We start from the raw sequence: 11,266 nt of genomic DNA, 5'->3' as shown, positions 1-11,266 counted from the left end.
GAGGGGGGAGGTGCTGTCACATGCCTGGTTTCTCCTTCATCTTTCCCTTATTTCTGGCTATGAAAAGGAAGAGTTTATTTTACTAGTGTTTCTCTTGGATAGCACCAACACCACATTTTCAGTGGCCCGTGACACACGGGAAGTGAAGCTTTGAGGGAAGTTAGACAGTGGCAGTGCCAGGCATGTCAGGTTCCTACTACTTCTCACCCTGAGTCCCTCGGGGGGGGGGTGGACTATTATGGGGTTCTCTAGCAACGGTGGTCCCTTGGCTGGGGTGGAGTGGGGAGGCTGGGGTCTTTTCCCTTTGGTATGTAAACTGCTCTGGTTCCAGTCTTCCTATGCTGAAGATATGATGGGGGATGCTGGCTCCAGACCCTGAAGGGTAGGAATACTGGGTCCTTGGCATCCTTAGGGAGAGCCACATACCAGCTTCAGAATCTATGGCTTAGACCTTCCAGTGTTAGTCTGGATTCCCACCCCCCCCTTGGGGAACAAGAACTTTTAGGATTTCCTAACCCCAAGTGCCTAAGCAACAGCTTCCCAACTGGATCACCTAGATCTGCTGCCCCTGGGGCAACCTTACCTATAGGTGCTTCCTGAGTAAGGTTCCATGTCTATGATTTTGTGTGTGTTTGCACACTGTGTGTATATTTATATGTGTTTGTGCATGTATGTGTGTGTGATAGACTTAGTCAAGTCTCTGGACAAAAGGCAGGTTTTCTCTGACCCTTTTAAATCAATTTTGGACCAGATTGAGGGGCAGCTAGGTGGCACAGTGGATAGAGTGCTGGCCCTGCAGTCAGGAGGACCTGAGTTCAAATCTGGCCTCAGACACTTACTAGCTGTGTGACCCTGGGCAAGTCCCTTAAACCCATAGCCTCCCAAAAAAACAAAAACAAAAAAAATCCTGGACCAGATTCAAGCTCTCAAACCCCAGGATGAATAGCGCTACCTACTGAGACATACTTCTCTCTCCTTTCAGCCCTTCCTGGCCTTGCCCGTGCTTCTAGACCTCAGTCCCCTCCCTGGGGTAGAGAATGCTGTTCGTGTTAATGCTGCTGTAGAAATGAGAGTTGAATTGATTGAGGACAGAACCGCTGTAGCCAAGGTGGTTGGAGGGCATGGAGTTGGACCAGTCACCCCCACCTCCATGGCTGGGGATGTTGGGGAGCGGGGAGAAGGAGTTAAAACTCAGGAAGTTCTGACCCATCTTCTCAGTGCTGTCATTGCTGAGTCCTGGAGGAGCCCCCCCTGAGCGACCAGTAGAGTTGGAGCCACTGACATAGGCCGTCATGGTGGACAGGAAGCCTGAAAGGCACGGGTTGCCTGAAGGAGAAGGCGGGGAGCGCTTCCCTGGGGAGCTGTCAGAACCTGGAGAGGCACTGTCTAATATGTCCTGGGGTTCTGCGGTCTTGGGGCTGCCAGACAGGAGACTGTCCTCAGACTTCTCTGAGGCCAAGGAGCCTGTGCTGGAGGTGACATCTGACTTCCTCTTTCGCTTTCTGCGGAAATTTCCATTGTCAAACATCTTCTCACAGTTTGGATCCAGAGTCCAGTAATTCCCTTTTCCTGATGAAAACCATGGGGAAAAGATAAGTAGAGAGACATAGTCAGGTTTTCCCTCCCCCATATCACAATAAATTAAAACCAAAAGTCATCAAAGATTTCACTGTGGAATGATAAACTGTTGAATTTGGAGTCAGCAAGAGCTGGGTTCAAACCTTGCCTCTGGTGTTTACTAGCTCCTTGACCCATATACGAATCAGCTAACCTCTCAGGCTCAATTTACTTGTGGATATAATGGGGTTGATAATACTTTCAGTGATCATCTGATGGGGACATATATCTTTGAATACGGCCATGGAATTTGTTTTTCTTATCTATTCTGAGGCTCAAATGAGATAGTAAAGTGCTTTACAAACTTTAAAGCAGTATTCAAGTCAGCTATTATAAATAGACAGATGAGAAGCATTCTACTTTCTAATCATTCACAAGGATTATTTATTAAGGGTCTAATCCTATGCTAGTAGATATAGGATCACAGAATTAGAGATGGAAAGAATCTTAGTGATTACCTAGTCCAACATTCTCAATTTGCAGATTGGGGAACAAACTCAGAGAGTTTATGTGACTTCTTCAGTGATGCAAAGTGGCAAACCCGAGCCTCAAACTCTAGTCATAAGATCAAAAGTGTTGAATTAGAAGAAGCTTAGAGGCCATCTAATCCACTGCTCTCATTTTAAAGAGGAAGAACTAGGGCCCAGAGAAGTTAAATGATTTTCCCAAGGTCACACCAGTAATAAGTAGCAGAGCTGAGATTTGAACCCAGAATTCTTTTCCATTTGATTACACTATTTCAACAAATGTTCTTAAAGCTCCTATCATGTGCAAAGCCTGTTCTAGGTGCTGAAATACAGAGAAGGATCCAGTCCCTGCCCTTGAGAAGCCCTCTTTCAGGGCCATTTCTTCCGTAAATCAGAAACCCTCTTTCACATTTCTGAAGCTGTGGGGCCCTGGGAAGTCTCAAAGATTTTTATTCCAGCTCCTTCAAATTCCTAACTGACTCCAATCTCCACATAGGAACTAGTGGTTAGGGAATAAAATGGGATGCTTCCCCATTTTGCACCCCCTCCTCTTGAGCTGTCTTATCTCTGTCTTGTAGTAGTCTCTGATTATTTTAGGCATGTTCATCTTCTCTCCTTAATTAGATAAGCAATTCATTAAGGATAGGGACCACTTCTTTGCTTCTTTGCTTCTCATATATTTATCTGAGAGGTGCCACTCTTTTCATGGGATTCTGAGCTTGAAGGCACCAGACACCAGGCAGTCCAACTGCTATCATTTCACAGAGGAGCAAATTAAGTCACAGATTGGCAAAAACTATCTACCCCAGGGACACAAAGTCAGTAATATGTTGGAAAGGGCACTGACTTTGGAGTCCAAGGACCAGGATTCAAGTCTAACCTCTAGCCCTTATGACCTGTATGACCCTGGGAGGTCCACTTAATCTCTGTGGGTTCTAATTTTCCTCCTCTGGAAAATAAGGGAGTTAATTGCAAGATGCAGAGTGAGACATATATCTTTGAATATAGCCAATGGGGGAATTTGTTTTGCTTATCTATGCATATTTGTTACAATGATTTTTTTTCCTTTCTTTTCTTTTTTAATCCCAAGGGGTGTAGTAAGAGTTGGAAGGGAGAGAGTAATTGCTTATTAATTGAAAAAAAAAGAAAGAGAAAAAGAAAGAGAGGAAGGGGGAAAGAGAATGAAAGAAAGGGAGAGAAAGAAAAGAGAGAGATAAAGAAGGGAAAGAAAGAAGGAAGGGAGGAAGGAAATGAAAGAATTGGATGAGATGAGCTCTGAGGTCCTTCCAGCTCTAAATCTGTGATCCCTTGAACTCCCAAAGAGAGCTTCTCACTGAATTCCAGAACTCATTCCATCACTCCAGGCAAAGTGCCTCATGTGGAGCTGGGTGCTCACCAGGGCCTCAGTAAATACTTAAAATGAAATGAGATAAATATAACGGGTTCAAATAGGATCCCTTTCCCTGCCCTGTGGGATCTCTCTTATATTTAGAAGCTAAATGGGGGGTAAGAAGGGGAATTCCCTGGGACATTCATTCTTCATTTTCTAAATTTGCTCACTAGGGATGAAGATTGGGGTTCACTAGCTCTTGTAAATCACACCCCCACACTCACTATCCCCCACATACACCCCCACCTTCACACACACACACACACACACACTTCTCCAGGGCACACAATACAGAGATGGTCTTTCCAGCCCATTCATTTGACTTTTCTTTACCCCTTACCTGGATCATCCTCATCCCTGGGCACTTTCTTAAAGCAGTCATTGAGAGACAGATTATGCCGAATGGAGTTCTGCCAGCCAGCCTTGCTCTTGTTGTAGAAGGGGAAGTTGTCTGCCACATACTGGTAGATCTGGCTGAGGGTCAGCCGCTTGTCTGGAGCCCCATGGATGGCCATGGCAATGAGGGCTGAATAGGAGTAGGGTGGCCGCACCAACTTCATCAGCTCTTCCTGGGAAGGGATGGGTAGCCAGCCCAGGTCAGTAGCCCCCAGGCCATTTGGCAACAGCTGCCTCTGCATGCTATAGGACTGGGGGAGGAAAGGTCCAGGGTTGGAGCCTGGGAGGTAGGGCGGAGGGGTGATAGCAGGCCCATTCAGCCAGAGATAGGGGTTTGGTGTGGCTCCGTAGTCCGCACTGCTATCATAGCCTGAAGGACGCTGGGGACTAGGCATGTTCTGTGGGTGGAAGAAATTCTCATAATAGATGTTCATCTCAGGGGGTTCCTGGCCAATGTTGGGGAACTGGGGGCTGCAGCGGGGTGGGGAGTGCGCCTGGAGATCGAAGGAGCTCATGGTCTGACTTCTGGGGACCCGTGGCCCCTCGTGAGCCACGGAGCACCTGGGCGAGGCTGTTCCTGGAACAGGTGCACCAGCTGGACCCAGGCCCTAGTACTTATACACCTGTGCAGTGTTTAGCCTTGGGCTCATGCTCCACCCCAGGGCTGCAGGGACTGGCTGGAGATCGGGATGATAGGGAGTCCCTTGCCTTGGGGGAAGGTTGGCTGCCTGGCTGAGGAAAGAACCTCAGCCACCCCCTCTGAGGCTCAGGCTGCTTCCTTAGTACTGATGAATGAGGAGAATTTCCCCCCAGCAGCACCCAAGGCAGGAAGTCTCTGTAACAATACTGTGAAGCCTGGACAGCCCTCTCCTAGGGCTTATTAGAGTTGATGTTCCAAATAACCGATGTTTCTCTCTGAATCTCTGTCTCTCTGTGTCTCTGTCTGTCTCTGTGTCTCTCTGTTTCTGTCTCTGTGTCTCTGTCACTGAGTCTCTGTCTCTGTGCCTCTGTCTCTCTCCCTCTCTATTTCTCTCTATGTATATCTCTCTGTGTGTGTTTCTATCTCTCTGTGTGTCTGTCTTTCTGTCTCTCTCTCTGTTCCCCACCACACCCCTGTTTTTCTTCTTTTCTCCTCATTCTCCAAAGGCAACCAGCAGTTGAAACTCTGTCTCTGTCTCCTTGTCCCTTTCCCTCTCTCTGTTTCTCTTCTTCTCTCTTCATTCTCCAAAGGCAATCAGCAGATAAGAGATTCTGACTTTGTTGAATGAGTGTTCAAGAACCTACAGTTAGTGTCTCATCCTGCCCTCCCCTCTCTGGATTACCTCTGCTCTCTTGTACACCTCCTACTAGCAAACTCTCAGTGAGCCCCAGCCATAGGCATCATCCTACACAAGGGCACAAAAATAGCCAGAGAGCTCATGTTCTAAGATATACACAGAGAACAGGAGCAGTCCTCAACTGAGGAATCATACAGACAAATTGATGTGGATTAGATTCAAAACAGATAGCAGAGTTGCATATTTTAAGATTCCCCATGTGTGTGCTGGCCAATTTTTCCCTTCATGGGCTATGTGTGCAGGACGGATGAAAGGAGAAGACTGACAAATAAGGAAGGGAATAAAAGGAAAGCTAGGATCCTGAACTTGATGACTATTGGAGGGTGGGTTGGTAAAATCAGTCAGTGAATCAGATCCTCAGATTTGGATCTGGGAAGAACTTTAAAGATGATGGGCTGTCACTTAAAAGATGGACAGATAGACTGAGAAAGAAGAGGTGACTTGGGGAGGGGCAGAACCAAGATAGCAGAGAAAAGGCAGTGACTAACCCGAGCTTCCCCCAAACCTCTCTGAACTCCTTTAAATAATACCAAAAAACAATTCCTGAAGCAGCAGAACCCACAAAAGAGCAGGTTGAAATAATCTTCCAGTCAAAGACAACTTAGAAAGTCAGCAGGAAAGGTCTGTTGTGCCTGAGTGAAAGTAGAGCATAGTCCAAAACAGCCACCCCAGAGCAGAATGGGCCCAAGCAAACTAGGAGCAGGCCTTGGAAGCCACTTGAATCGGTAGTAGCAGTGGGTTCCAGAGCTCTCAGCCACAGACTGTAAAGGGGTGGGACAACTGGTCAGAAAGAGATTACAGGAGTCTCTTTGCTGGCACTGAGGCAGGACTCTTTTGCTTTGCCCATACTCGAATCTGGTCAGTCCTCAGTGGCAGTCCCAAGGTGAGGAGGAGCACTAGCACACCAAAGCTTGTGGAGCTCGGTGGAGGAGGGACCATCCTCACAGTTCCCAGGCAGAAAAGATGCTTGTGGTCACTCACAGACCAGAGCACAGGCCAAGAGAAGAGTAAATATCTCTCCTTAGATCATACCATCTTGGAACTGAAAAATTACAGGTCCCTAGAAGTATCTCTGAAAATAGCTGCATAAAACCCCTGAAGCTTGGGACAGTGCATCCTCCACCCTGGAAGCAGAGCTCTACTTTAATAAAGAGTTAAAAGTCAAGAAATAGGTTGGGAGAATGAGCAAACAACAGAAAAATTCTGACCATAGAAAGTTACTATGGTGACAAGGAAGATCAAAACACACATGCAGAAGAAGATAACAAAGTGAAAGCTTCTACATCCAAAGCTCCAAAAAAATATGAATTGGGATCTGGCCATGGAAGAACTCAAAGAGGATTTTGAAAAATCAAGTAAGAGAGGTAGAGGAAAAATCAGGAAGAGAAATTAGAGTAATGCAAAAAAAAATCATGAAAAATTAATCAATAGCTTGTTAAAGGAGACACACTGAAGAAAATAATACCTTAAAAATAGACTAGGCCAAATGTCAAAGAGGTACAAAAAGGCAATGAGAAGAATGGCTTAAAAAGCAGAAATGGCCAAATGGAAAAAGAAGCACAAAAATTCACTGAAGGGAAAAAAAAACTCCTTCAAAAGTACAGTAGGTCAAATGGAAAAGGAGATACAAAAGCTCACTGAAGAAAATAATTCCTTAAAAATTAGAATCTAGTAAATGAAGTTAATGACTTTATGAGAAATCAAGAAACAATAAAACAAAACCAAAAGAATGAAAAAAATAGAAGACAATGTGAAATATCTCATTGGAAAAACAACTAACCTGGAAAATAGATCCAGGAGAGATAATTTAAAAATTACTGGACTACCTGAAAGCCATGATTTTAAAAAAAAAGAGCCTAGACATCATCTTTTGAGAAAACATCAAGGAAAACTGCCCTGATATTCTAGAACCAGAAGGTAAAATGGAAATTGAAAAAGTCCACCAATCACTTCCTGAAAGAGATCCCAAGAAAGAAACTCCCAGGAATTTTATAGCCAAATCCCAGAGTTCCCAGGTCAAGGAGAAACTACAGCAAGCAGCCAGAAAGAAACAATTTAAGTATCATGGAGCCACAGTCAGGATAACACAAGATTTAGAAGCTTCTACATTAAATGACTGGAGGGCTTGGAATATGATATTCCAGAGGGCAAAGGAGTTAGGATTACAACCAAGAATCACCTACCCAGCAAAACTGAGTTTAAGCCTTTGGGGAAAAAAATGAACATTCAATGAAAGAGAGGACTTTCAAGCATTCTTTATGAAAAGGTCAGAGCTGAATAGAAATTTTGACTTTCAAATACAAGACTCAAGAAAAGCATAAAAAGGTAAACAGGAAAGGGAGATCATTAGGGACTTAATCAGTTTAAACCATTTACATTTCTACATGGGAGAATGATACTTGTACCTCAAAAGAACTTTCTCATTAATTGAGCAGTTAGAAGGAGTATATATAGACAGAGGGCACAGATGTGAGTTGAATCTGAAAGGATATCTAAAAAAATAATAATTAAGGGGTAAGAGAGGAATGTACTGGAGAAGGGAAAAGGGAGAGGTAGAATAGGATAAATTATCTCACACATAAGAGGCAAGAATAAAGTTTTAACAGTGGAGGGGAAGAGGGGAGAGATAAGGAATGAGTGAACCTTACTTTCACCATAATTGGCTCAAAGAGGTAATAACATACACACTCAAATGGGTATAGAAATCTATCTTACCCTACAGGAAGTCAGAGGAAAAGGAGAAAAAGAGAAGGGGAGGTAATAGAAGGGGAGACAGATTGGGAAGGGGTAGTCAGAAGCAAAACACTTTTGAGGAGGGACAGGGTAAAAGGAGAGAGAAGGAATAGAATAAATTGGGGGGAAGGCTGGAGGGAAATATAGCTAGCAATAGTAATATGAAAAAAATTTTGAAACAAGTTTCTCTGATAAAGACCTCATTTCTCAAATATATAAAGAACTGAGTCAAATTTATAAAAAATGAAAGCCATTCCCCAATTGATAAATGATTAAAAGATCAGAACATTTTTCAGATTAAGTAATTAAAGTTGTCTATAGCCGTATGGAGAAATGCTCTAACTACCTATTGATTGGAGAAATGCAAATTAAAACAATTCTGTGGTACCATCTCATAACCGTTAGATTGGCTATTGGACAGAAAAGGAAAATGACAAATGTTGGAGGGGATATGGGGAAAATGAGACATTAATGCATTGTTGGTGGAGTTGTGAACTGATTCAACCATTCTATGCAGCAACTTGGAACTGTGCCCAAAAGGCTATGAAACCATGCATACTCTTTGACCTAGCAATACCACTGCTAGGTCTGTATGCCATAAGAGATTAAAGAAAGGAAAAGGACCTATATACATACATACATACATACATATATATATATATATATACATATATATATATATAATATTTATAGCAGCTCTTTTCTGGTGGCAAAGAATTGGAAATTGAGGGGATGCCCATCAATTGAGGAATGGCTAAACAAATTGTGGTATAATGGAATACTATTGTGATATAAGAAATGATGAGCAGGATGCTCTCAGAAAAACCTAGAAAGACTTCCATGAGTTGATGCAAAGTGAAATGTACTGTGTAAAAAGTAACAGAAATATTGTAAGATGATCACCTTTGAATGGCTTAGCTATTCTCAGCAATACAATGACCCAAGACAACTATATTGAATTTCTTACCTTCTCAATATGGGTGGTGATAGGGAGGGAGGGAGAGAATTTGGAACCCAAAGTTTTAAAAATGAATGGTAAACATTGTTTTAATCTGTAACTAGGGAAAACTAAATACTAGATAAATCCAAAGGAAGAAGAAGAGGAAGAAGAAGCAGAAGAAGCAGAAGTAGCAGCAGAAGAAGCAGAATTTGAAGCAGAAGATGAAGATGAAGAAGAAGAAGAATATGAAGAGGAGAAGAAGTAGAAGAAGAAGAAGAAGAAGAAGAAGAAGAAGAAGAAGAAGAAGAAGAAGAAGAAGAAGAAGAAGAAGAAGAAGAAGATGAAGGAGAAGAAGAAGAAGAAGAAAAGGAGGAGGAGGAGGAGGAGGAGGAGGAGGAGGAGGAGGAGGAGGAGGAGGAGGAGGAGGAAGAGGAGGAGGAGGAGGAGGAGGAGGAGGAGGAGGAGGAGAAGGAGGAGGAGGAGAAGATTTGGCCAAGTAGCAAAGTCAGAATTCAAATCCAAGATCTTTTGATTCCAAATACAGTGCGCTTTCTACAGTACTCTGTTGTTTCACTAAAAACATGCTGACCCGAGGACCAGGACACCTGGATTTGCCTCCTAATTCTGTCATTTCCTCCATGACCAACGTTGAAATCCCAAAAAGTTGGGTCATGTTGCTTTCCTTGAGTTTTTATTTTCTGATCTGTGAAAGAGGAATATTGCTGTTCTCCAGGTTCTGCTCATCAACCGGGTTGGTGGACTTCTCTGAGCCCCAGATTCTGAGCAGAGGAGGGGGAGGGTAGAAGCAGGAAAGGTAAGGTAGTAATATACATAGTTTCTAGAAGGTACTTCAGGTTTGCTCTCTATGACCTGGAAAGGGACCAAATAGTTAGTAGGCTGCCAGTAGGAAATCAATTTGCTCCTTTCCCAGAATGCTACTGGTAGAGGATTCTTTGGAGATGATCTAGATCAACCTCCTTATTATATACATAGGGAAACTGAAGCCCAGAGAGAAGCAGTGACATGCCCAATCTCACCTGCCTAGTTGGTGACAGAGAGAGCCCAGCTCTCCCAACCGCCAGTGGACGAGTTTTTCCCCACTCCATCAGACTGCCTCTTAAGGACACAACTGTTGAGTCATATAGTTATTACTCTGTGGAGCATTAGTTGTTCCCAAATTGGCTTGGGTTCTGTGTAATTCATTAGTCATCGAATTTGTGGCAGTCAAGGTGATGCTGCGATGAAGCAGAGAGGGAAGCATAAGTGTCTTTTCCATGTGATTGTTTCTTCTGTGCTAGGAAAAAAGAAGAGAGCACCATGGGCTTATCTGGAGTGATGCTTAGATCTCAGAGAGTTGCCATTTTTGTCCCGAGCATCTCTTGGGTTTTCAGAATCTTCCAGAGACAAAAAAATGGATGTGGCACTGCTGAGAGAACAAGTCTTACTCTGCTACTTATAACTCAGGGGACCTTGGAGAAGTAACCTCTCTGTGGTTTCTCTATTTCCTCATCTGTAAAATGAGGCAGTTGGACTGCAGGATCTCTAAGGTTCCTTTCAGTAAATCCTAACATGGCGGGAGCTAAGTTGGCCATGCCGGGAGCTAGTCTAGATTATCCAGAGAGCCTGTCCCACTGACATTTGCATTTCATAAATCCACTGTGATTCCTGGCCCAGGACAGAGGTCTGTCTGCTCCAAGCAGGAAGTGAGCCAGCCAGCATCCTTCTCCAGACAGCATCTGACCACTAACACTCCTCCGTCATCATGAGATAATCTTGGTATTTGTAGTCATTCTCTGTCTGTCACTTTCAAGAGTTGAATTCTGGCTGCTGTGAATTACACCTAGTCACATGTGTTTCTGAAGTGAAGTTTTTTAAAAAATGATAAAGCCTTCTTCATTTAGGATGTGTGTGAAGGAAAAGAATAGTGAGAGAGAGGAGAAAGGGGCTGCTTTCTATGTTTAATAGCAGAGTACAGCTTCATGAAGAGAGGGGGCTAAGTCCCAGTCCTTACTTCTTTTGACTAAACTATGCTGTCTCTAAGTTTCATGTCTTAGGAAACGGCATATAGAAAGGAGAGCATCTCTAGTTCAGAGTTTACAGAGGGTTAAAGAAAAAAGCTTGTCAATGCACTAAGTATCTGTGGGTGTTGTTCACTTGTTTCAGTTGTATCCAACTCCTCCCTAACCCATTTGGGGTTTTCTTGGCAAAGATGATGGAGTGGTTTGCCATTTCCTTCTCCAGCTCAATTTGCAGATGAGGAAACTGAGGAAAATAGGGTTAAGTGACCCATCCAGGGTCATACAACTAGTAAGAATCTGAGACTGGATTTGAACTCAGGTCTTCCTGATCCCAGGCCCAGCTGTGGGAAGGGTATGGCAAATTAGGA

The 11,266-nt window shown here is 43.6% G+C and overlaps 1 protein-coding gene across 2 annotated transcripts; it reads right to left on the bottom strand.

Annotated features, from left to right (window-relative positions):
* Nucleotides 1-588: 588 nt before the first annotated feature.
* Nucleotides 589-4,520, bottom strand: FOXI1 (forkhead box I1). 2 transcript variants are annotated; one of them, XM_036747986.1, is made up of 2 exons: nt 3,815-4,520; nt 589-1,569 (listed from the first exon to the last, which is right to left on the bottom strand). In XM_036747986.1, the coding sequence occupies exons 1-2, from the start codon at nt 4,383-4,385 to the stop codon at nt 1,007-1,009; spliced, it is 1,134 nt and encodes a 377-aa protein (XP_036603881.1). In that variant the 5' UTR covers nt 4,386-4,520; the 3' UTR covers nt 589-1,006. The 2 variants fall into 2 exon arrangements, with proteins under 2 accessions (XP_036603881.1, XP_036603882.1); XM_036747987.1 differs by having other exon boundaries at nt 1,007-1,308; nt 3,815-4,385.
* Between the last annotated feature and the right edge of the window lie 6,746 nt (nt 4,521-11,266).

This window comes from Trichosurus vulpecula, chromosome 3 (genome assembly GCF_011100635.1).
Source record: "Trichosurus vulpecula isolate mTriVul1 chromosome 3, mTriVul1.pri, whole genome shotgun sequence".
In the NCBI taxonomy this organism is placed as follows: Eukaryota; Metazoa; Chordata; class Mammalia; order Diprotodontia; family Phalangeridae; genus Trichosurus; species Trichosurus vulpecula.
The sequence above is the reverse complement of the archived record's forward strand: the minus strand, read 5'-3'. Positions and strand labels throughout refer to the sequence as shown.